This window comes from Mixophyes fleayi, chromosome 10 (genome assembly GCF_038048845.1).
Source record: "Mixophyes fleayi isolate aMixFle1 chromosome 10, aMixFle1.hap1, whole genome shotgun sequence".
In the NCBI taxonomy this organism is placed as follows: Eukaryota; Metazoa; Chordata; class Amphibia; order Anura; family Limnodynastidae; genus Mixophyes; species Mixophyes fleayi.
This window is the reverse complement of record NC_134411.1, coordinates 39,034,454-39,062,074: the sequence shown is the minus strand read 5'-3', so window position 1 is coordinate 39,062,074 and position 27,621 is coordinate 39,034,454. Positions and strand designations below refer to the sequence as shown.

The 27,621-nt window shown below is 40.5% G+C and overlaps 1 protein-coding gene across 8 annotated transcripts in view; it reads right to left on the bottom strand.

Annotated features, from left to right (window-relative positions):
* The window catches only part of IRAG1 (inositol 1,4,5-triphosphate receptor associated 1), a 97,832-nt gene that overhangs the window by 9,815 nt on the left and 60,396 nt on the right, over positions 1 to 27,621 (bottom strand). For 7 of the 8 annotated variants that reach the window (XM_075188475.1, XM_075188476.1, XM_075188481.1 and 4 more), the window contains 12 exons: positions 25,364 to 25,444; positions 17,760 to 17,809; positions 16,370 to 16,966; positions 10,117 to 10,195; positions 8,528 to 8,654; positions 6,048 to 6,078; positions 5,098 to 5,238; positions 4,449 to 4,580; positions 4,226 to 4,367; positions 2,748 to 2,797; positions 1,805 to 1,912; positions 244 to 308 (listed from right to left, as the gene is read on the bottom strand). In XM_075188475.1, coding sequence (XP_075044576.1) covers positions 244 to 308; positions 1,805 to 1,912; positions 2,748 to 2,797; positions 4,226 to 4,367; positions 4,449 to 4,580; positions 5,098 to 5,238; positions 6,048 to 6,078; positions 8,528 to 8,654; positions 10,117 to 10,195; positions 16,370 to 16,966; positions 17,760 to 17,809; positions 25,364 to 25,444 — 1,603 coding nt within the window. The remainder of the gene's footprint in view (positions 1 to 243; positions 309 to 1,804; positions 1,913 to 2,747; positions 2,798 to 4,225; positions 4,368 to 4,448; positions 4,581 to 5,097; positions 5,239 to 6,047; positions 6,079 to 8,527; positions 8,655 to 10,116; positions 10,196 to 16,369; positions 16,967 to 17,759; positions 17,810 to 25,363; positions 25,445 to 27,621) is intronic. The other variant, XM_075188483.1, reaches the window with a different exon arrangement.

Here is a 27,621-nt window from a genome sequence, read left to right as displayed (position 1 = left end):
ATCTACAGTAGAAATGACAGGTCTTTTGCTGGCTATAGCAGTGTGTTGGGGGACTTATCTGCAAGTTCATCAAGTTGCAGACCCCTTATGCTTTCTGCTAAGACGCAACATTATTTTCTACAGTGGAGGACATGTAGGAACTCTTAGGAGCTTTGGGCCGGAGGAAAGTCATTGAGTCGACCAGTTGGAGTTTGATTCAACTTGTAATTAATAAACAAGATGGCGATAAAAGACAGAACTTACTTCTCTATCAGCGGAGAGAGCGCCGGGGATGGCGGTAGACTGTTTCTGCCGCTGGGTGATTCCGCCTGGAGAGATAAGACAAACATCAGTTAAAATGAACATACTGAGCGAGGTCTTAGAAATAGGACTCACATACATTGCAGAAGACCTTCTCATCAAGAATTCCCTATCCTAGACTTCAGACTCTTGATACATCTGTATTAAAAGTGTATCAGCTAACAGTCCAGAATTTAATGAGACTGTTCTAGTTTTCAGGGGCTGAAATGCGTGGGGTTTACATGACTGACCGAATAAATAGAAGGTTGAGTGGATAAGGGCATTGGGGGTGTGGAAAGGGGGGTTTGAGTGCTGTGAAGCTTGCGGCTTCCCCTCCTCTGTTTCAGACTAGGAGTGTGGCTGTGACATCACAGCGCCACACTCTCAGCCGGAGGAGCAGATGTTAGCAGTTTCTCAGTTAAGAAATGCGCTGGGTGCGCTCAAGTCAATTCACCTAACTGAACAACCATCCCATTGTCAGCCAATGAGAAATGATGGTGTGTTTAAATAAAATCCTCTGCAAATGGCGGTCAGCTCAGAGGCGAAAAAAATTAGGTGTGCACCAAACGGGTCATAATGTTCATAAATTATTGGCATGGTCTGTGCCCTCTAGTGTTTTCAGTGCATTTACAGTACATTTAACAAACATGAGAGCCATCTCTAATAAGCAATAAAGAACAGTGACAGAACTACACAGGGTGCAGCCATTAAAATAAGAATTTCACACCACACTGCCCTCACACGCTGACCTCACACCACACGGACCTCACACACTGACCTCACACGCTGACCTCACACGCTGACCTCACACCACACTGACCTCACACACTGACCTCACACACTGACCTCACACACTGACCTCACACACTGACCTCACACCACACTGACCTCACACACTGACCTCACACGCTGACCTCACACCACACTGACCTCACACAACACTGACCTCACACCACACTGACCTCACACCACACTGACCTCACACCACACTGACCTCACACCACACTGACCTCACACCACACTGACCTCACACCACACTGACCTCACACTCTGAGCTCACACACTGACCTCACACCACACGGACCTCACACGCTGACCTCACACGCTGACCTCACACGCTGACCTCACACGCTGACCTCACACCACACTGACCTCACACCACACTGACCTCACACCACACTGACCTCACACCACACTGACCTCACACCACACTGACCTCACACTCTGAGCTCACACACTGACCTCACACCACACGGACCTCACACGCTGACCTCACACGCTGACCTCACACGCTGACCTCACACGCTGACCTCACACGCTGACCTCACACGCTGACCTCACACCACACTGACCTCACACCACACTGACCTCACACCACACTGACCTCACACCACACTGACCTCACACCACACTGACCTCACACCACACTGACCTCACACCACACTGACCTCACACCACACTGACCTCACACCACACTGACCTCACACACTGACCTGCGAGTTTCCAGTATTTAAAATCTACTTACAAGAGATGAGAGCGCGGGGATGGGTGAGGTGTTCGGGGACTGTCCCGGGATATTCAGTAAATTAAATTTTGGGACAACAGCGACGCTCACTCTTCTACGGGGCACGTTCTACAAAAACAAAAAACAAAAAAAAACAGCATTTTGGGTAACAGAGAAATGCACCTGATTTTAGTTTTTATACTATTTGCATTCATTTAAAAAAATCTAAGCATAAATCAATCATAAATATGTAAATATAAATAATAGTAGATCCCACTTCTATATTTAATGGGAGGTACGGTGGGGGTGGGGGAGGGGGGACAGAAAAACTCTGTCCAATCAGACGGTTAGTACACATCCCGTGCCCAGCTCTGGTCTTCAACATTGAGCGGCTGTTACTATGTAAAAATGTAATTATAGTGATTCCTGTACTGCTGAACTACTTTTGAGGGTTACTGAGAAATTGGTGGGTTGTTTCAAGGTGGGTAATCCCATTAATAGGAAACTTCTGGGCTGTGTTATTCCAACTTTATCATTTGCAAAACCTTGGAGGGGGAGGTTGGAGGGCTGACTAGATGAGCGCTGGTCACACCCTCCTATGTCTGGCCACACCCCTTCTGATGGCAAGATATTGCGCGGGCCCCTGCTTTCCACGGTGGGCCTCTTATAACTCGGTCCGACATTGGTTATTTTTAGTCTATGTAATAATACTAGTGTAACATGACATCAAATATATGTGTAAACCATAAATATATAAGACATCAACTCACATCATAAAAGGGGTGTGGTCCCATTACAATGGGGCCTGGTCATCTCCTCGGGGTGTGTCTAATACTTCTGAAGAGCAAGGCTACCCCTAACTCTCCTCCCCTTAAATCTCGCATGCGGTGCAGTGAGCGCACCAGTGGTAGATGTGCACCAAACTGGTCATAACCGTCAATAATGAGTCCTATTCATGCCATACCTTGCCGATGGTCAGCGACATAGAGCGGGAGGAGCGAGGCACGCCGTCGTCTGCAATGAAATCAAACAATGAGCCCTTTCATAAGATTTACCTTGTTTTCTAGACGATTATAACCGAGAGCTGTACATAGTAATTAGTACGACGCCACCTCATATAGAAGAATAGAAATTTAATGTAGCCTAATCTAAGATATGCCCAGAGTAGTGTGTAGACTTGTGAGCGAATACACCCTAAATTAGGGCACCCCACTGTAATGTAATGCACCCCACCAGCAGAAACAGGCGGTTGATCAAGACCAAATAGGCAATGAAGGAAAATAAAATAAAATAAAATTATCTTCAAACCGTTTCTATACTGCCATAAGTACATGGATTGTTGTCCTATGTGTTATACACCCTGCATATTCTTACTCTAAAAATCAGCTAGTAATCCGCAAGGCATGCTGGGGCTTGTAGGTTAAACAACTCGAGATCCACAGGTTGACTTAATTATCCATATCCTTAAAGAAGGATATATATGTTATTGGAGAATATTTTCCAAGGACAAAATATATTCTTATCTAAGGGAGACAAGTTCTGTCGGTAAGTCAACAGAGTAACAATCTATGCTCCCTAGTACATAACTCAGTATATTTGCCAAACAGCTGTTGGTGTCTTGGTCCATGTTTTGTAAAGTGGTGTTGTTGAATCATTTTTGCAACATATACACGAACTGTCACTTACTTGGAGCAAATAACAAACCCACTAACACAGCCTAGAACTCAACACCCTGGCGGCTCAGTGGTTAGCACTTCTGTCTCACAGCACTGGGGTCATGAGTTTGATTCCTGACCATGGCCTTATCTGTGAGGAGTTTGTAAGTTCTCCCCGTGTTTGCGTGGGTTTCCTCCAGGTGCTCCGGTTTCCTCCCACACTCCAAAACATACTAGTAGGTTAATTGGCTGCTATCAAAATTGACCCTAGTCTCTCTCTCTGTCTGTGTGTGTGTTAGGGAATTTAGACTGTAAGCACCAATGGGGCAGGGACTGATGTGAGTGAGTTCTCTGTACAGCGCTGCAGAATTAGTGGCGCTTTATTAATAAATGGTGATGATGATAAAGGTTTTTTCTGCAACTGAACCAAAATTGTCTCACAACATTTGAGATTTGTCTTAATCTATGGCACTAAAGTACTCCTCTAAAAGTAACACTTCTCATGTCGGAAATCAACAACAATTCTGTGTAAATGCATCCTGGAGAGTCGGAAAAAAGTAAATATTTATTTTATAATGACATAAGCTATCTGAGATGATCTAAGACAGATCTAGATCTAGACTGTCAATGTATCGCATGGCTCTGTGAGAAAAAGCAAGAACAATTTACTGACAAAAACTTATGACACCTCTGTAAATGTACGTCACACAAATTAAATGTTATATATAAAAATGGCATTAATTCCATTCAACTGTCAGAAAATAACCAGTTTTGGCGAATTGTTTACCAGATCCACTGTAATTCCGGCTAGAATTCTGGTTGGCGAGTTTTCTATATTCCATTAGTTCCGTGTGGTCCTTTTCATACGTCCTCTTCAAGTTCTCCACATACTGCATCATGACCTCTGTGGCCCTCGACATACGTTTTTCCTGGGACAAAGACGCACAACTGCTAAATAGACACATCTGTGTGATGGTGCACAATTAGGTACAGTGCAGACTGCGATGTACCTGTCGCACAGCTCCGACCATCTCTGCCCGGCTGGAGAGTCTGGTGGTTATACGGTGAAGGACAGCGATGTCCTCCAGTAACTTCTGGTACTCCTCCCGCTGCTCGCTATTTTGCCACAATGAGACTGAAGACTGAAAGGAAAGAGAAGAGCAAGTTGTCAGTTAATACATTGGTGTCAGCAGTGGGATAAAAGAGACAGGTTGGTAGAGTAAGTCCATCTTGTTACAATTATGTATCAGGAATATACAGTATTAATGGAGAATTTATCGGCTACATCTATTTGTATTACAAGTGTATAAAGTCCTATTGAACAGACACCTTGAACCAAAATAAGCTGATGTTATTTTTATATTTATGGGTTTTAATCTTGATCAAAGCGTGCAACCTGTGACTCTCCGCTATGTCATGCAAGATACGCTACGCAATCTGGCGAACGTCCCACTCTGCATTTGCCCCAAGTGCCTAATTGGTTGCTATAAGAAACACTACCTTTTTCTTATGTACCCGATTTTATAATAATAGGATTTTTGCAGGTAATTCATATTGCTTGCCATTAATTTAAAAAGAACATGCAGCCAAATATATTGGAGTAAAATGAAACTCCCTATTTATTTAGATATAACTCCTTACTAATTAACACATTCTTACCATGACTGCCGCCTTAAAGGTTTCTAACTCCTTTTCGTTATTCTCCTCGGTCAGGTTCCGCTCTCTCACCGCCTGGTTCAGCCGGGATTCCAACGTGTAGCTGTCATTCCGGTAGGCCAGGGAGAGCTGGACAAACACGTTCTGTAAAATTACAGATTTTTTTTACAAACTATTATCTTTGGCTGCTAATTCGACTCTCACACAGGACAGAAACCAAGATGGAAGTTTCCACGCCAAGGCGGACTCAGACACTTAGTTACCCAATAAAGATGTCTACCCGCGGGACTTATATAATCAGTTCAGTATTAGGCAGGTTCTCTGTATACTGGTATCTAGTATACTACCCATAAACTAAACAATCTGCCAATTACACTTTCTGCAGATCAACTGTGCAAACTGTGTTAAGCTGGCAAACTTCTATGCAATTATCGTGGAGATGACATTATTCACCACCGTACTCTACACTCTGAGATGCTGCTTCTATACTATAAGTGCGACCCGATGTCTGGACAGACTGAAAAATCCAAAGATTTCAGGCAGCACAAAACACAGACCCTGAAAATTAATGTTAAACATGCAATTATCACCATCCAAAAAGAAATGCAAAAATTTGGACAATTTGTGCCATGAAAGTTCTGTAACCACTGGGGAACCAGAAACACCCCCCTAATTAATGTGCAGAAAGTCTTTTGAATATTGCATTTGGCAGTGGAATGAAGTGTTATTACAGCCAGCCGACATCCCTACGTTCCCTGCGTAACGTCCAAATGTTCACACATCAGAAATAGCAGCATTTTGGGATGGGCTTACCCTATGTATGTGCTGTAATAGTGCAAAATATAACACAGTATAATACGTGCATAATAACAACTGGGGAAATACACCTGATATCCTATGGGACTACTGCAGAAGTAGCTGTTTAACTTGCCTGTGATTTCTGTATGACTCACCTCTATGTCCTTTTCACTCAGCGCCGGTGCACTGAAATGGAAAATATAATCTGAAGTGAACGTTATGTAATGTAATATAAACAAGAAATAGAGAAACAGGAAAAGGGAGATGATTGGAAGAAACAAGACATCCATGAAACAGAGATGAGTGACCCTGTCAGGTGTCAGCTCAGCTATGGAATAATCAGACCAATAATAGAGATACAGATCAATACCTGAACTGATGTATGATAGAGATAGGGGAATATCTAGTGGTGATAAGGAGACCCATGAGGACTGTGCAGGTGATTGGGTCACCGATTGCGTCCTATATAAGTTGACATTGTATTACTCTGTGATGATATTCTGTTCCATAATTGTATTGACAAGCATGAGAGCCTGGCTCATCATCATCATCAATATTTATTTATATAGCGCCAGCAAATTCCGTAGCGCTCAAACCTTCTACCAATATCCCAACCAACACTCAGCTTTCCCCGTGTGGTTCCACACCTTAGACTGCATGAGTCGCCAACTCAGGAACCCAAAGTCAGGTCACCAGTTGTTCCTTTAGTGGCTCCTGGGTACCAGACACCCTGTAACACCATTTGTTCCATACATGTGTGATGATGTCCTGTGCTTCAATACAACCCCAACTTTGTAGCTTTTCAAGACAATGTAGTTTGTGAACCATTGTAGCTACTGATAGGTAGCTATAATGTCACGGACTGTGGGTGAGGTTGCCTACTTGGGATGTAGACCCACTGCGCTGATAGTGGTTGACGTTGGCTCACATCGGGCATAGAGCCTGAGGGACGACTGGTGGCGGAGGTAAAGAAGCTAATGGGCTTTGCAGTGAGAACCGCCAAAGTTGTCCACACCAGCTAGTAGCTGACCGTGTACAAACAAGGCGACAATAGGATGAGACTCATAGGTAGTCAGGTCAAGGGTCAGAGACACCAAGTCAAGTTCCAGATCAAAAAATAAGCCAGGGCAGGTCAGGGTGTTGAGGAGAATGAGTGATGGGAACAGCAAACCATCACCCGTCACACCGGTGGCTTTTAACGGGTAATTAGATAATCACAGACAGCCGTACAGGATAGCTAAAATAACCTGTTTCTTAGGTATACTGATGTGCACCAAGTTTACTTATAAATCCAGCATCTGCTGACAACAACAGGAGCAATAGTGTCTTATGATATTAACCACCTGTAATAAAGGGAATATATTTTGTCCACCCCTCACACTCATTTCATGATTGCACCCCTATTACTAAGCTATATTCTCGCGTAGACGTTGCAGCGCTCAACTATCCATATAGTACATAAAGAAGACACAGCATTTATACTGAAATGAACTATAGGATTCAGAGTAATGATGAACTTAAAAACAAATTAAAAACTCTTACTCACATAATACGATACTACACATTAATGTCACAGTGGGCCTCAGTCATTAAGAAACGCCATCTGAATGCAACGTGCATTTTCAAAAAAAAAATTGCACGCAAGTTGCACAAACCTCCTCCGGTAATCAAAGAGAAACGTCTCTCAAGAAACATTTCCATTTAAATTTGTGTCTAAGTACGCTCTAGTTCTACGTTACTGCCCGTATGTAGACGGGACAGAACGTGCTGCAGAATACGCACAATGCATATGTGCAATATAAAATCAGAACGCATGGGAAAAAATACATTAACACCTCTCAATACTATACACATTAATAAAAACACATTAAAAAAAAGTTAATATTTTTTTTTTACATGCAATACATATATATATTAGGATGTTCTTAATGCTTCCCGTACATGAAATAAATTTTTTACAGTTTGTCTTAATTCCAAACCCTTGTTCGGGCATTCATTTGCGCCCGTCATCGCTATCAATTGCCACTTGCACCTGCCCCGTAGCTTGTTCAAGTGATACGGCTAAAAACCATGATGCCCACGGATTGAATCGGCCGTATGTGTGCGCTCTCCCCTTATTGTATATTGCCAATCCACAATCAGAAGTCTCATTTTCGCTCATGCGCAGAACGATTTTCCGCAAGATCCAGAACGTAAATGGACTTACGTTCCTTAATGAATCAGGCCCAGTATGTTCTGTTCACATGCACTATATCGTCCAGAAATTTTCTGCAGAACTTATGGACACTCTACTGTAATAATAAAACACATTTACAATTAATATTTTTCAGGGGAAAAGCTCCCTTGGTATTAATTGTTCAAATAATTTCAATGCCTGTAATTGGTTAATATTAGTATTGTCCTTTATTGAAAACCTACAATCTTATTTGGGAATATAATGGTTTATGATGATCCTATATGATTTGTTAAATCATTCTGCAAAATGAACTTTGCAAAGGTTAAATTTCTTACAGCAGAATATGCAAATACATGTACATGATAATAACTTTATTTCTCAGGATTGATTGGAAATAGAAGGATCCTGGCTGGCCAGACAATGCCACAATAACCTATGCTCTGTTCTATCATACGTTACCTGTTCTGAAGGCTTTTGTGAATGCGCAGTTTTCGTAACAAGATATCTGGGATATTGGGCATTACATCCGTTTCCCCCTTCGCCTCTTCTTCGTCGTCAGCGGACAGACACTGGACAGGAGACGGACCTGGGAGGAACAGAACCTGCAGTAACTGTTATGTCTCCCAAAATTAATTCTGCACCTACAATGCAGAAATCACAGACAGGGAAAGCGCATCTCCCATTTACAACCTGACCTCAGATTTCTCACCGTTTCAGGTGTTATACATTACTCTAAAGGCAACATGTAGCGTTTCAAAAGGGAACAAGAGGCTTCTCTGTATAAGTGATAATAATGTCTTCTCCTATAACATAAACATTCTGAGAGATTCGAAACCATGGATAATTGTTTAAGCCAATTAATGCTTTGTTCTGCAAATAGTTAAAATCAATATTATTGATTAATTGTATTTCCATAGACGATATCTGATTACATTTTAACATTTGGTGTTTTCTTTGCATAAACATAAGCAAAGGAAAGTTAATCTGCAGCCTCTGTCCTGGCAACAATAACCTTGACATAGACCATGACCTTGAAATAACATGAAACTGACTCAAAATAAATGTGACTAAGCCACAACTGTGTCTACTGTCTACTCTGTATCACCTGGTATTTAAGAAACAAGTGAAAGAAAACCTGTTATCTCCATTGAGTTTTTGCCCGTGCCGCTTCGTATCCCAGGAATAAGAGCAGGTCTTGTCTAGAGCTCCCTGTCATCGAGAAACCCACACCAACCACAGCAGGACATGACTAAGCCGTCCATCATTCCTTCTGACTTCTTATCATTGGGTAGCAGGCGTCTACTCTACATTCTACTTATACAGCATGGAAACCTCAATTGAGAAATATTAAATATGAAGTATTCCAGCTATTGGTCACCACTTGAATATAGATTGTCAGCTGGAATATTGGGTCAACATGATGGACTCTCAAACAAAACAAGTTCTAAACCTAGCGGTGGACAGTATGAAAGGCTTCAGGGGCCTTTCATACGACTCTTGATTCTTCATTGAGCGTTTAGAATAGATCTGTAGAGGAATTTTAATTCATGAAGCATTGCCCCGGAGAAAAACAGAGGTCGTCACCCCCAAAACAAAGAGCCTAGAAGGACAATTTTGCCAGGAGAGTCACAAGGCCAATCTCTTGAGGACCTCCTGGAGCTCTTGGAACTGTTTGGTATCCACCAGGTTTCTAGAATAGAACATTACCAAGCACACCAATGTTTTCATTAGTAATAGTTAAGTCCACCCAACCATAGGAGATAGAATCGGAGAGACCACGATAATTATACAACAACAGATATGTATCCAAGACCAACTCTGGAACACATCTTGGTTTGCGTGATGGGAAAACCAGTCACACGGGAATTAAATTAAATATGAACTAACGGTAGTTGACCTTGACACCGCCACAGTCTTAGTCAACGACAGTGGAATTTCCACCCTTCCTTTTGTGCTTTCTTTAGTGACCGTATCAATCCCGGGGGCATCGCTCTTTCCTTTGCGATGGATAATTTATAAGAACACATTGGATACCTCCCATGGCATACCTCTTTCCTGTTCTGCCGCCTCACTGAGGTCTGGGAGCTTCTGTCCTGTGAGGTTCTGGCTTCTCAGCAGCTTATGTTCCTGAACAGGAAAATATATTTGTGAGTGATAGTGTTTAATATAAATTTATATATCCGGAGAAGAAACAATAATTAACTCGTCTTCCACATGCTTCCACCTCTCCTGCCAGCAAGGAAGAAGAACTTTTAAATGGACTAAAGTGTTTAAATTTGATAGCAAAGAATATGATACATGTCAGATAATTGTCCCGGAGTAATAGTGTGACTAGAGAGGATTTGATTCTGGGATATTGAGATATACAGAGGGTGTTTATTATTACTACACTCTCTTATATCCCTATTCTGCTAAATCCACACATTCCGAGCACAAGAAGATGGCACGAACATGTGGGAATGATGACATTCTGCCTATGAGTATTATTATGTATCCTATGTCCTATCCCCAGGACTTCAGCTGATGATTCCACTATGTGATCCTCACAGGTTGTTCGTATCAATTCAGGAAGGAAAGTCTCTGGAAAGAGGATACTCTCATGTCAGCTATTTCATTCCTGAGTATTCCCCGTCCTCTGACACGACGATTAATCAGCGTTTTCCTGTTTACACACCGAGGATTAGGTCTCAATGACCAGGTTTAGGAAAGCTTTGAAATTTGGGATTTGGAGCTCGTTTCACCCACTTCAACTCTTTCTTTTTCCAGCGGTATTATTATGTCTGGAAACTGTTTTTGTCCCTGACAACCAATATATTTATGTAATACTTGGAGCCAGAACACCAAACGCGATACAAACACCTTTCAGTACATTACATGTCATCGTAAAGGCAAACGCAATATAAACATGGGAGCACGTTTATTATTTCACACCTGGTTAGTTAAACCACGCTCAGGATTTACCTGGATACATTTTATAACTGATAAGTACTTTATAATTTCCCAGAGTAGCAGTTTAACAGCCAAGAACCTGATATTTACTTATTATTTATACAGATTTTCTGCATGTTGCTATGGCGGTATCCATCTATATCTGTGCCTGTTTAGCCACAGTATTTTTCTTGTGCCAGCTAGAACCATACCTGGCAACCTAGAACCCCTTATTTTAGGAAATATTTACCATTTGCCTGTTAACTTCCACTAATGGCTAATTTTTGTGTGCGCCATGATACACCTTTACCACAGTGAATCACGGGGCACCATAGCATTACCTGTGTAGGAGCCTGTCGATGATGCTGAAAAGCACAGAGACGGGGCCTCATCTGAGCAAGCGCGGTCTGGCACATTCGCCCACTGCGCAGAAGAGGCTTCCATTCTGCTCTCTTAATATTGCTGTGGGAGCTTTGGTGGGAGGATGTCGAGGCCTGGGGGGTGGGGTGGAGCCGGTATTACCCCTGTACCCATGGTGTTCCACCACTGTCCATATCTATGACTCTCACCAGCTCCCGCAGGACTCCATCCATCACCCACTTCTAACACCAGATGTATATCTATATCTTCAGGGGACACACGTTAAATGTTTGCTGCCTTTTGTTTATGTGCATTCTACACCCAGCAAATAGCTTTCTGAATTTGTAATTGTATTATATTGTGCATCTTTTTTATTTATATGTGTTTTATCAGCTATCTCATTAAAGAAGGAATATATGGAGGGTGGAAATCTGTCGCCTAAGTGAACAGATCATTAAACAGTATATTGACCTATGAGTATTTAACCAAACTGGTGAAAAGACCTCAGTGTCTAATCCTGGATTATTCTGTGACAGCAAGATCACTAGGAAGGGGTGCTGAGGGCAGAGATTATTATGGTCAGTTGTCACATTTGAGGTTCATTTGTTGGACCTGCTGTCTGTGGGGTTTCCCATAACATTACACTAACAGGTGAGAATACAGGACCTGCCATCTGGATGGTTTCCCATAACATTACACTAACAGGTGAGAATACAGGACCTGCTCTCTGTGTGGTTTCCCATAACATTACACTAACAGGTGAGAATACAGGACCTACCATCTGAATGGTTTCCCATAACATTACACTAACAGGTGAGAATACAGGACCTACCTACTGTATGGTTTCCTATAACATTACACTAACAGGTGAGAATACAGGACCTACCTTCTGTGTAATATCCCATAACATTACACTAACAGGTGAGAATACAGGACCTATCTTCTGTGTAATATCCCATAACATTACACTAACAGGTGAGAATACAGGACCTGCCATCTGGATGGTTTCCCATAACATTACACTAACAGGTGAGAATACAGGACCTGCTCTCTGTGTGGTTTCCCATAACATTACACTAACAGGTGAGAATACAGGACCTACCTACTGTATGGTTTCCTATAACATTACACTAACAGGTGAGAATACAGGACCTACCTTCTGTGTAATATCCCATAACATTACACTAACAGGTGAGAATACAGGACCTATCTTCTGTGTAATATCCCATAACATTACACTAACAGGTGAGAATACAGGACCTGCCATCTGGATGGTTTCCCATAACATTTCATTAACAGGTGAGAATACAGGACTTCCATTATTTGTGGTTTCCCATAACATTACACTAACAGGTGAGAAGACCGTAATCTGCCTTCTGTTGGTTTCCTATAACATTACACTAACCGGTGAGAATACAGGACCTGCCGTCTGTGTGGTTTCCCATAACATTACACTAACAGGTGAGAATACAGCACCTGCCGTCTGTGTGGTTTCCCATAACATTTCACTGACAGGTGATAATACAGGACTTCCTTTATTCGTGGTTTCCCATAACATTACACTAACCGGTGAGAAGACAGTAATCTGCCTTCTGTGTGGTTTCCCATAACATTACACTAACCGGTGAGAAGACCGTAATCTGCCTTCTGTGTGGTTTCCCATAACATTACACTAACCGGTGAGAAGACCGTAATCTGCCTTCTGTGTGGTATCCCATAACATTACACTAACAGGTGAGAATACAGTACCTACCTTCTGCGTAGTTTGCCACTGGTTTGTTTAGTTATATAATATTACAATTTATATCTCTGTGACACTCAATACAAAGTTCAACACATCTTTCCCGCATTTCCCCTGGAATAGCTGTGTCATCCATTCTCTAACACGCTCCATCCTGTGGAATATTCCATGCACTGTGCTTGTATGTGAGAGGAGAGCCCCCTAGTGGCCATCATGGGAATCTATCACTGGTCACATCTGCCCTTACGTCTGGAGACTTATAATCATCTACCTGCTAATTAAACAATGTCTATTTGTAATAATTATCCGATATTATAGTAGTGATGGTGTATACCAGGCGTTGGCTCTGTACCTTGCAGACCAAGCTGAGACTTATAGTTCCACAACTGTTGAAGAGCTAAATATTGCCTAAACCTGGTACATACCATTTACAATATCTGACCGATATCTAATTATTGATCTGGGTCTTCTTTGCTATTGATCTGTAGCAAAACCGTGCAAAATGTGGTTTACAAATCCTTAAGGTGACAGTAACGCAAATAATTTTTGTGCAGTTAAAAGCTACTTGTTTATACAGCATTACTTTACATTCCCAAAGATTGCATGTTTACAAATTGGTAAACACTTGTTTTCATCCTGAAACCTTCATCCTGTATTGTTCATGTTCACACAAATATTCCATTCGTTGTAAATTTCATCACAAACAGAAATCATTTCAACTTGATGCGCTGAGATATCACAGCTCAGGTACACATATGGATCGCCAACAATTAGGTTACACTGCAAATATAAAGCTACTTTTACATATATTTTTACAAAAAGGATACTAGCTGAAAAATATTATATGCTTAATATAGGAAATACTACACATCATAATCAGTTAACATTGCCCCATTAAATAGGTAAAGTCTAAATGCTAGCCTCATCGAGAAGCTAGCGAAATAAAGCATTGTCCCAAATAATGTATCTAGTATTTCAATGTTTCATATGCAAATATGTGGAAAGTTATGGGGGTAAATGTATCATACCCCGGTTTTTTCAACTCGCCGGGAATCGGCGAGCTGACAGCTAAAATTTAAAGCGGCGCAGGCTTGTAAAGGCAGCGCTTGCCTTTACAAGCCAGAGCCGCTTTAAATTTTAGCTGTCAACTCGCCTATTCCCGGCGAGTTGTAAAAAAAACGGGGTATGATACATTTACCCCAAGGCCTGTTTGGTGAATGTCATATTATATTTCTATCATGATCTAAAAGCAAAATATCTAATTTATAAGAATTCCTAAATAGCAGTTGTTTGGAACATAAAAGCTGTATTGATACCAATTATCATTCACACAGATCTTCTTTCAGTGACCTCACAGGGAAGGGGGAGTATAAGCAGAAGAGAATGCTTAAAATGTAATATTGATTTGGAAATGGTTCAGTCTAAAGGGGATCAATCAGATACTGAATTCTGTTCATGTTTCAGACTTCCACAGTAGCAGTTACATGAAAAATGTTTTTTGGTTTCTGTTTAACTCCTGTTTATTTTAAGAAAGTTGTTTGTATTTTTGTTACTGTATGTCATTTTAAAAAAATATTTTTACACATTAAGTATTGTGACTTTCTCTGTCATGTTAAACTCCATTTAATAATATTTTGCATGTGTGTTTTTAAAGGATTCACATATTAAATAATTTCAGTGATTTATAAATGCTACATAGCTATATAGAGGGAATTGTTTTTGGTTTACAATTACACTGATTAAAGTTAGTACTTTGTTTCGAGATAGGTCAGAAAGTTACTGAAGACTTCTGCAAAGTGTCAGCTTTGGAAATAAATCTTAATGGTGGCAGAACTTGGGAGATAACCCACGGATCTACTTAGGACAACACCAAATGAGGCACTATTACATCCCTTGTCTGATTTATGGTACGTTAATGCCCCATGAGTACCCCTGTACATTGATTTTATAGAAATAAGACGTACAGCCTACTTGCTTGTTTCGCTGCTTTACCAACTAATAATGTTATTTGGTTATATGTTAGCACCATTCCATAGTGATGTACAACTGGATAAAACAGGGTGCCCGATTGATACACAATGACCATTGTAAAGAATGGAAGGTCCATGGCAAGGAAATGTAAGATCTAAGAGATCCGAGACTGCAGTTTTGGTTGTGTAGTTGGTGCATAGAGTCGATGTCAGAGTACCAGATATAGGACAACCTGTCTCAGGATTTGGCCTTTGAAGTTGGGCCAGCTGAAAAGTTTGTGACTGGTGAGTTTAAGGAATTGTGAGGAACAGAGGGGAAAGTATATCAGACACATTTTGGCCTTCTGAGAATGTTTAAAGACATGTTGGATAAAGGAGGACGCAGGGGAGCAGTCGGGCGGTTGGGGATGAATTGGTGCTGCCCTTATTTCAGGCCATAGGCAAACCGAGAGGGGGGGGTTACTAGTGCCTGAAAACCCCCCTTCAAGCCTGAGCACTGTATAATTGAGGTGGCTGGACCCTGCTCCCACTTCACACGGCTCTGTTTGAAAAGGGAGAGCTGTGTGCACCTAACAGTAGTGCACGCAGCATTGCCCATGTATATTATGGGGATAGGAAGAGTTGGAGAGCAGCCAAGCACTGTCTAAAATTATAGCCACGCCCCCCATGCCTGCTGGTCACGCCCACTGGTGGCGTGGTGCGGAAACCCCCCCTCTACAAATCCTGCGTTTGCCCCTGCAGGAATAAGATATTTTAATTTCCTTTTTTGAATACATTGAGAAACATTTATTGATGCCCTGGAAATGTCCCATATCTCTGGAAAGTGCGTAAATTAAGCATTTATACAAATAAAAAAAACTTAATGAAATAAAAAGGCACCATAGTGCTACATTTACGGCTTTCTACCAAACTCCTCGGTATTGCATAACATTCCGCTAACCAGGAGCTGGCAGACAATGCTTCAGTATTATAAGTGATGTGTATTACAGCAATGTTTTTTTTAACCATGCAAAGTAGAGATGTGTGTTTGATTCAGGTCAAACTTTCAATTATATCCAACCTCCTAGATCATTTATACACCTCACCCAGCTAAATGGATTCTGCAGATAACCAGGGATTTCTTTGGGATTATCTTACAGATATAAGGAACCCTAAAAACCAGTCCATGCACATTTGGTAACTCCGAATCTAGCGGTGCAACGCGGCAGAGGTACTTGCAAGAAATCATGGTTACAACTACCACATGTGATAAAAATGATCCAGATGAAGCCACTACAATAGGTACAAATATAGTTATCTTACCTCTCTCAGCTTGGTCAGTTTCTGAAGCCGTACTGGTTGAATATGAAAATCCTTGAGCTCTGTAAATTTTGATGTTTTATTGCTACATTTATGTTGGTTAGAAAGCAAGTCATTTTCAGGTAATTCCAAACTAGATTTATTCTTCTGCTCGGGTGCTACACTGTCCCAAGAAAGAGCTCTTAATAACGGAGGCCGGTTCCCAGCACCCAGAAGTTCAACTCGAGAAACAAATTTGGAATCCACAGGAGCTGGAGGAGGACCTTGTACATGAAGAGCCACATTAGATACAGCTGGAACTTGTAAGTGGCTCCCTTGTGACAAGTCAGTTTCTTTGGGCTTCTTCAGAATTGACTTCCCAAACTCTTGTTCTGGACTATTTATGGTCTTACAGATCGGACTATTTGTGGTCTTACAAGTGTCCGAGGGTCCAGCTTTGTGCATATTGGTCATGTGCTTAAGAGGGTCAAAGTTTTCCTTCTGCTCCAAAAGGGTCTCTTTGGAGGCTGCCACAAAGCTGTGGGGACGAGGGGTTAGTCTTCCTTGAGAAATCTTTCTCTGGTCATTCTGCTTTCGATCTGTTAATCCCTTTGTGACATTCTAGAATGATGGAAAAAAACAATCACTGGTTAAGAGACCGAACATTTATAAAAATGGCATCTAAAAAAACCCAGGCACAAATCACTTTTGCTCTTTAAATTTAAATATCTACAGCAGTGTGTGTGTGTGGGGGGGGGGGGGGGGTGTCTGTGTGTGTGTGTGTGTGTGTGTGTGTGTGTGTGTGTGTGTGTGTGTGTTTTTGCGTTTTCCTAGTTTGCAATGTTTTGCAGCAATTCTCCCCTGGTTTACCATGATTGCACCAAAGTTTATTTTAGGGCATGTTTAAACCAGAGCTGTAATGAAAGATCCTCTATCATTTATATTGAATAAATTATTATATATAATGAATTATTGGTCATTTATACCAAGGTGCTAAAAAACCCGTTATTGTATCATTATCATTAAGTAATGTTAGCGAATAGTTAGGTTGGCTTGTAAACTATATATTAAGAGTAGCACACAGCAAATCTATATAATCATGATGAAGAAGCATTTTTAATGAATGTTACTTTTGAATGTAAATAACGATTATTTTAACAAACTATTCCCTAAAACATTTGTCTATTGTGTTGGCGATGTTACCACGCTAAGTACATTTCTAACATGAATTTGATGTCGGAAACACATTCTTATTTGTTATGTCCAATCATAAAATGAGCCCCTAAGACCTCATCTTGGGTTACATCCTATATATTATATTAAGATACTAGATGAGTTCTGTGGAATGCGTAGAACTATTTTTCCAATGGTTACGGTCCCTTCTCAAGCCTGGTTTTGTGTTACGTCTCCTTACCTGTAATAAGGCTGCAGTTCCAGGGCATGCGTTAGGATAGGACTCAGTTCCTGTACAAAGAAAGTGTAGATGTTATTATTAGACAATTTGCTATTTTAATTAAAATGCTTTAAAACATCATTACAGCATTGTAATGGTGTTTAAAGCATATAGGTCCGTGTAGGACCTGCATATAATGAGGTACTCTTGATGTTGGGATGCAGGCTTAACTGTTTTGATCAAAATATGAACTAATACCTCATGTTTTCCATTTTGCTAGACACACACAGATATGCAGTGTAAAGGATAAGCGCTGACAACTGTCTTTTTGTTCTGTATACATATGTGGGCATTTATATTGCCACGCAGCTGAACCACATACAATATAGGATATACTGAGCGCAGGCTTATTGCCAAGCAGCCGGAACCATATATAATGTGGGATATACCGAACGTGGGCTTGTTTTTTCTCTGGTTTTGTTATTTTAGTTAGTTAATAAGCAAATACATTAGCAGCAAGTAGCAGAAATGTATTAAGAAAATATAGGGGTAAACTCAATTCCCCACGAAGAGCCGGTGATGTCCGGCTGAGCTTATCTCTACCCAAACATTACTGAATTTCCCGCACACGCCTATCGTGTGTGAAGAAAAATAAGTGACGATATATCACCGCGGGAGGGGCTTCACAAACATTGTGGAGGCCCTCTACACTCTACAGCACATCAGATTAATTGAATTCACCCCATAGAGTGAAGGTTAAGAATGAGACTGCTCGCTGGTGTCCCCAACAACCAGCTAGCCTTAGAAGCGATGAAAAATGACGTGGAGAATATAATCCAAAAATATTAATAAAGCCGTGCTGAAATTACTCTAACGATAAGTAAAAACATCTAATATAATCTAGCAATTATTAAAAAATTACATTAAAAAATATAATTCCTCTAAAAAATAGCGAGACGAAGTTAAAATGTAATCATAAATTACATTTATTAGTTTAAAATTATTAACAAGAACAGTACAACCAATGATCTTTGCTATAAGCTGCATAACAACTTTCAGTTGATTCACAATAGGATTGGCTCTATATTGTCGGCCAAGCAACAAATATACAACGAGCAATTCTCTTGTTAGGAATCTGTAATGTGTCCCAAAATAATATGGAAAGAATAGTCATTAAATAAAGCATAAAGGAGTAACGTTGTGCCTTTGAGGAAACGAATGGAAGTGGAGAAACGCGTCAGAAAAAAACAACTGGTTCGTATATGTTATAATGTTGTAATCGCAGGATACAGCGGCATAAGATCAATCTATACTACTAATGATATTGTAATCAACAGTGCACAGATGATCATGATATAATTATAGGTTATAAAATAGTTTTTGGTGATACTGTTCTTGCTAATGATTTTAGCTGAATAAATTTAGTGATACAATATTAATTGGGTTTTTTTTAACATATTTTTAGAGTAATTTCAGTGCTGCCTTAGTAATATGTTTATTTTATCTTAGCTGGTAGGTTTAGAAGAATCATCTGATATATTTGTTCCTGATTCGTGGAGAACATATGCTGGATTACACCAAATTGATTCTGTTTGCCAGCCTGCAGTGTGAATGTGTATTTATGTGTGCGCAAATGTACGTGGGTGTATTTCTGTGTGTATATAAGTGTGTGTTTGTGTATACATAACTCCCCACAATCTATGTATGGGAATCAAGACACAGTAATGTCCCCTCTGAAAAGATTTCAAACATTATTAGTGTTATAATAATTATACATAACACAATGACAAGTGAGGAAAGAAGATGTAGACCAGTCAGATCAGATTGTATCAATCATGCACCAGGTAGGGTTGAAAAAGCCAGAGGATCATAACATGGGCTGTAGAGACTGTACAGCGAGATATCAGGAACTTCAAGAATTTCTTCACAAACTCTGTTCAGAAGGTAATGTAATAAGTAGATGGCCTTCTTACCTACAGCTGACACCGACTTCCTGAAATAACTAAGGTATATTAAGCAGCTTCTAGCATTCAGTCAACGCCAGATTATTGTGTCCTTGGTACTTTAATCCAGCTTGTGCCAGCTGTATGTTGGAATTCCTGTTGCTAACCACAGCTTGTTTACAAACCACTCTGTAGTCTGGAATCCTGACCTCTGCTCGTTGGTTGACCACAATCTTCTGCTGTTCTTTACATAGCATCCATCCTTCAGAGTCTCACTGCCTCTCCGACCTCTCGCAGCTGTATCCGGCACGTCGAGAGAACATGACAAAATAATAAGGTCCGCATGGACTTTAAGGGAGCCTCCACAGCAACCTCTGTTTTAGATTAAGAAATTCTGCAAGTCAGTGAAGAAATGCGGACACAAATAAATCAATTTTAGGCCCACTTGTCTCATTTGCTAATGACTGAGCCTCAAGTCTCGATTTCCAGAGAGCTATGGCCGACTCGGTGCATGGAAAATGTGACCCTAACACACTTACGCCAAAGGTGAATGCTCAATGCTGGAATATAAATCAGGATTCAGGAATTAGGTACATGACACTTAGTGGGATTCTGTAGCTGAATGACATCAGTTTCGATTTGGGCTGAATGAGGAAATTAAGGATGAACTTGCTCATATCTGGAAGAATTATTTGTTAGATGCATTTTAATTGCTCTCAGAGCTAATGATCCCCACCCAGATCAGTCTGTCATTGTTTTTCACTAGGTTTAATTTTCACATTACTTAATGACTTGTTTCCCAGAACATTAAGACTGAGGCTTACCCAACGGTTAGAATGAGAGTCATCACATGTTCAGGAAACCATCCTGCCAGCAGAACTCTGTTGGCAACACTTACTAGAAAATCTTTCACCACAGGTTGGCACCAGCTACTAAGCTGGATCCTTCAACTCCTGCCCAACAGTATCCAAATATTTGAACCCTAGCAGATGTTTGTCTTCAATTCAATTGAAAACTGTATTTGCCATCAGAAGACTAATTCGGACACAATGTCACAACACAAGAATGGCAGAACACCTGGAAGTCGACAAATCTTTAGAACTTGTAAATCGGTAACATTGGTGGCCAACTATGAAAGATTCAATTTGGCATTATTTAGTTACTGTGACAAGGCCGCTCATTTTCACTCAACGATTTCTCCTTCAACCACTTTCTATGCCTAAAGGAACCTGGAGATGTGTCTCAATGCATTTTATTATGGAGCTCCAACAGTTGGAAATGTTTCAAGTATATTTATGTGCTAGTTATTATTATTATTATTATCATTTATTTGTTAGGCGCCACAAGGTATCCGCAGCGCCGCACACAGTACTAACAGTAGACTATACAGAGTGAAACCATACAGAACAATGAACAAAAAGTACCAATACTTCAGAAACTCCGGCCAGTCATATGCAGTAAAGACGGAGCGGAAGAACAGGTATGGAGACAGGAGGGGAGGGGGCCCTGCTCATACGAGCTTACATCCTAAGGGAGGGTAAACAGACCAGGCACAAGAGGAGTCAGTTGAGGCAAGAGGAGAGAAGGGAGGACGAGCAAAAGGGAGGAGATGGGGGTTAAGTAGATGGTTGGTAGGCTTTGAGGAAGAGGTGAGTTTTGAGTGCACGTTTAAAGGAGCACAGAGTAGGAGAGAGACGGATGGAACGAGGGAGGTCGTTCCAGAGAAAGGGGGCTGCATGGGTTGATCAATTCCTCAAGCATGCACATTTTTGTCATTGGAAGGATCCCTGACAGCCCATCAAAGATATTTGTGAAAGAAGTGTTTTGATCAAAAGTTCATCCTGAAGAAGCAGTGTAAGAAAGAGGGGTTCATTTCACGGCCCAATTCTGGGGATCTTTTCATAAGTCCTTCTGTTCACTGCATATCAGCTGGAAACGATTGGGCAGAATGAGTTGGATAACCAGGTACTGGAGCTGTACAGTTCAAAGCCTCACATTGTTGTAGGTGAATTTAGCTGATAATTCATTTACAACTCAATCATTAGTCAAGAGGGTTTGTTCTTTTTTCACCCATCAGGTTTAAGACTCTTGTAATCCAAAATTGACAAAGATATTTTCTCACCAAGGACTCAAGAAATTGGACACACCGATCAGACATTTCCCATAGAACTTGAGGGTTTGCCAATACCTAGTTGCCCTCAGGTTTTGTCTAGTGTTGTATTGGAATAGTAAGGTTACAGTTAGTGAGCAACACATGGGCGAGAGGGGTCATACGTGATGGGTCAGATGATAACTGGCAGGATAGTACAAATTGACCAGGCAGAAGTCAAGGCCTATAAACAGGCAAAGAGCAAGACAGGCGACAAAGTTCAATGATCAGGAACAAAGCAAGGCTCAGTAACAATAGGCTCAGTAACAATAGGCTCAGTAACAATAGGCTCAGTAACAATAGCTACACAATCTTTATCCTAATAAAGTTTGGGATTTGCAGAACTCCGTAAATACAAGTGAAGATACAATTTTGCCCAGTGGAGAGAGACTGATTTGTCCATGGTAGATTACTAGTCCACTTAAAGTGCATGCCAATCCCTTTGGAGAAACTAACAACATCTTCAGCAGATTGGGAGCGTTTTATTCAGCTTTATCTGTGATTCCGTAATAAAAAAAACATGTAAGATGCACTCCATTTGATGTGCAGTGTGTAACCAACCTTTAAAAGAGTTTCTACTTAGCTTCTAGCATTCTAGAAAGACAAGTGGTTCCTTTTTTTTTAGTTACTTAACCAAGGTGATTCTAGGGTCCAAATAAAACCTAATAAAATAGTATATTCTAATCTCAACCTTAACCCAAACCCTAAAGTCCTAATTCAGAACCTACTTAACCTTAAACTTTAGACTCAATAGACCAAACTCTAATCAAAGTCCTAACCATCATCATTATCATCATCATTTATTTATATAGCGCCAGCAGATTCCGTAGCGCTGGGTAATACATACAGAGAGGTAAGAGAGCCCTGCTCGCAAGCTTACAATCTATGGGATAACCATAAACCAAGCTCATTATTTATCAACCTCAAAACTATCATTAAGGCTGGGTACACACTATACAAAATTTCTCCCGATGTGATATCATTAACGATTTCACCAACAACTGAAAAAATACAAAAAAAAGCCCTGATCAGCAGCTGATTCCTGTGTACACACTATACACGTTTTAAACGATTTACCTTCAGATCTGTAATCTTCATCAGTCATAACCATCTGCTGAAAAGATGGTGACACATTCCATAGAGATCTATGGACACTGCCGGCTGTGAGTGCAGACACACTGCAGAATGGGAACAACATTGTTCCATCGTTGAACAACATTTTTAGTCCGGTTTAAAATTCAAATGAAACAATACGATGAGTTTTGGAGCGATAATCATTCATTGTTGGAGCTTACACACTTATGTGATATTGGGCCGAACGGTGGTTTATAATTTGATTGGCACGATAATTAGCTGAAAGCACTGCAGTGTGTACCCAGCCTAACTCTGACACAGCTCGATCACATCTCCCCAGCACAGGAAGGTTTCATGCATACAGGGCAACTTACTGTAGTATATGGAACTGTATTCCCCTCCTGGGTATCTAACGGTACTAGCAGGAACTGAGCCTTGCAGGGTCTCAAACCCTGGATTCTGTGTTTTAGGCCGGTTGCCTTGTTTCCCTGTCTGAGACTATTTTAGACTACTCCCAGAGGCAATAAATTACTTAATGAGCTTCACCTGTTCTCAATCAGTGACCAATCAGAGGAAGCACAGGGCTATTTAAACCCGAATTCCTGTATTCCTTATTATTGTGGATATATGTAATCTTTCTACTGCTTCTATTGTTACTGACTCGGCCTGTCCTTGACTTCGTCTCTGTTTGATTTCCATTGTACTGACTTTGGTTAGTTTAACTTCTGCCTTCACTGACCTCGGCTTGTTCCTGATCTGTTCCGTTGCTCTGGCAACTGGACTCATCTGATACCAGGGGGGTAAATATATCAAGCTGAGAGATTATGCAGGGATTGAAAAGTGTAGTTGTTGCCTATAGCAACCAACAAGATACTATCATCTTGTAGAATGCACTAAATAAATAACTAGAATCTAATTGGTTCCTATAGGAAACATCTCCATTTACATTTACCCCCAGATGGACATCTACATTAATCTACATCCCTCCTTTAGCGACATCTATATGCCCTGTGACATTGACCGGTCATACACGAACCCCTCACACAGTATTATTTGCAGTGGAAGCATCACCTGACAGACGCTGTTTTTGTGATATGGATACAAGTTACCCTTCATGTTTTGACAATTGCCCGACTAATTTGATCTTGGACCTATTCATGTTTTATAACGAGCTGCACATACCCAGTGACTGATCCTGTTACGGTCATCTCTTCCTACTGCACTTTGTTCTCTCTTTTCCAAATAACTGAGCAGTCAGTCGGGCTGGTCTAGATACCAAATATAGTCACGATGAAGCTGGTCCTTCTCTGACTGACACTCTGATCGCTGAAATGTCAGCAGAAAAGAGAAAAAAAAAACCCTGTTTGGCACCGATCTGACAAAAGTGGAATTCCGAACAGGAACAATTGTTTTTCATTTATTTGAACTATTATTAGTCTGCAATTTCTGAAGATTAAAGTGGGATGAAATGACCACGCAAAGACGGACGATATAAATCACTTAGTAACGGTGTAAACACTGAATGTGGGAGTGAAGGCAAATCTCATGTTGGAGAGTCTATTCTTTCTTCACTGTTTCTCCTAAATATCAAATAACCCTTATAAATCCATGTTATAAAACCCAAAGCTGCATGCCTATCGCCGCGTTCTACCGCTGATCTCTCGGTACTTTCTACATCCTAAGATGTTCTACTTACAGAGCATTTTATACAAGCACGAGAATGTAAAAATACAGTTCCATATAATCAAAATTATTATTAATAAACACTGTAATAGTAAAGCAAAAAAGCATTAGAACAGCATTAGTAGAAAGATAGTTCAGATCCGCCAGGCAAGACTTGACCGAATCTAATGTGTAGAGTTGATCCAAGGACCCCATAGTTTAAAGAATTTCCCCTTTAACCCCTGGTCACCAGCAATAATGACATTAAACATACTTTATGCTGTTAAGGCCAAGAGAGCCCATTTAGCGGTAATGTGAAGTCCAAAAATAGACATATTTAACGATAGTCAACAGAATGAACAAACCCCCAAAGATGCATCTGGGTCATTAGACATACAACTAGATCAATGTTTCCAATGGCCCATCCAGCTTCCTTTTTGCAATTGTAAGTTGCACTCCCCTGACACCGGTAAGGGATTACAACACACTATAAACTATAACAGCACATTATAACATAACTAGTATTATAATATGCTGGCCTAATCTAGCCCATTATAATGAGCCATCGTTGTTAAGGGAATGTGAGGCAAATAAACCTGGAAATGCCGATCACGTTATGTAAGGGGTGGGAGTGGACTAGTGTCTGGTAGTAAAATAAGATGCCATAAAAAGGAAGGAGGAATTCCACCTATATCGAAATATTCCTAAAAACACATATGTATGGGTACAGGGTGCACAGCTGATTATATACAAATCACCTAGTGGGCTGAGCTGAGGGTATAAATCGGTCCAGGTACCTGGTGCTGCCGGGAAGGTGAAGGAATTACTCCGGGATGATGCAGGAGACACTTTGGGGCTCAGTGACGGGGAAGAGACTGCTGAGAAAAATATCAGAGAAAATATTGTTATAGTGATATTGGGGCATGTAGTGTTCTCACATAATGTACATACATGGGGCATGTAGTGTTCTCACATAATGTACATACATGGGACATGTAGTATTCTCACATAATGTACATACATGGGACATGTAGTGTTCTCACATAATGTACATACATGGGACATGTAGTATTCTCACATAATGTACATACATGGGGCATGCAGTGTTCTCACATAATGTACATACATGGGGCATGTAGTGTTCTCACATAATGTACATACATGGGACATGTAGTGTTCTCACATAATGTACATACATGGGGCATGTAGTATTCTCACATAATGTACATACATGGGGCATGTAGTATTCTCACATAATCTACATACATGGGGCATGTAGTGTTCTCACATAATGTACATAAATGGGGCATGTAGTATTCTCACATAATGTACATACATGGGGCATGTAGTATTCTCACATAATGTACATACATGGGACATGTAGTGTTTTCACATAATGTACATACATGGGACATGTAGTATTCTCACATAATGTACATACATGGGGCATGTAGTGTTCTCACATGATGTACATACATGGGGCATGTAGTATTCTCACATAATGTACATACATGGGGCATGTAGTATTCTCACATGATGTACATACATGGGACATGTAGTATTCTCACATGATGTACATACATGGGGCATGTAGTATTCTCACATAATGTACATACATGGGGCATGTAGTATTCTCACATAATGTACATACATGGGGCATGTAGTATTCTCACATAATGTACATACATGGGGCATGTAGTGTTCTCACATAATGTACATACATGGGACATGTAGTGTTCTCACATAATGTACATACATGGGGCATGTAGTATTCTCACATAATGTACATACATGGGGCATGTAGTATTCTCACATAATGTACATACATGCGGCATGTAGTGTTCTCACATAATGTACATACATGGGACATGTAGTGTTCTCACATAATGTACATACATGGGGCATGTAGTGTTCTCACATAATGTACATACATGGGACATGTAGTGTTCTCACATAATGCACATACATGGGACATGTAGTATTCTCACATAATGCACATACATGGGACATGTAGTATTCTCACATAATGCACATACATGGGGCATGTAGTGTTCTCACATAATGTACATACATGGGACATGTAGTGTTCTCACATAATGTACATACATGGGGCATGTAGTATTCTCACATAATGCACATACATGGGGCATGTAGTATTCTCACATAATGTACATACATGGGACATGTAGTATTCTCACATAATGCACATACATGGGGCATGTAGTATTCTCACATAATGTACATACATGGGGCATGTAGTATTCTCACATAATGTACATACATGGGACATGTAGTGTTCTCACATAATGTACATACATGGGACATGTAGTATTCTCACATAATGTACATACATGGGACATGTAGTATTCTCACATAATGTACATACATGGGACATGTAGTATTCTCACATAATGTACATACATGGGACATGTAGTATTCTCACATAATGTACATACATGGGACATGTAGTATTCTCACATAATGTACATACATGGGACATGTAGTATTCTCACATAATGTACATACATGGGACATGTAGTATTCTCACATAATGTACATACATGGGGCATGTAGTATTCTCACATAATGTACATACATGGGGTATGTAGTATTCTCACATAATGTACATACATGGGGCATGTAGTGTTCTCACATAATGTACATACATGGGGCATGTAGTATTCTCACATAATGTACATACATGGGACATGTAGTGTTCTCACATAATGTACATACATGGGGCATGTAGTATTCTCACATAATGTACATACATGGGGCATGTAGTGTTCTTACATAATGTACATACATGGGGCATGTAGTATTCTCACATAATGTACATACATGGGGCATGTAGTATTCTCACATAATGTACATACATGGGACATGTAGTGTTCTCACATAATGTACATACATGGGACATGTAGTATTCTCACATAATGTACATACATGGGACATGTAGTATTCTCACATAATGTACATACATGGGACATGTAGTATTCTCACATAATGTACATACATGGGACATGTAGTATTCTCACATAATGTACATACATGG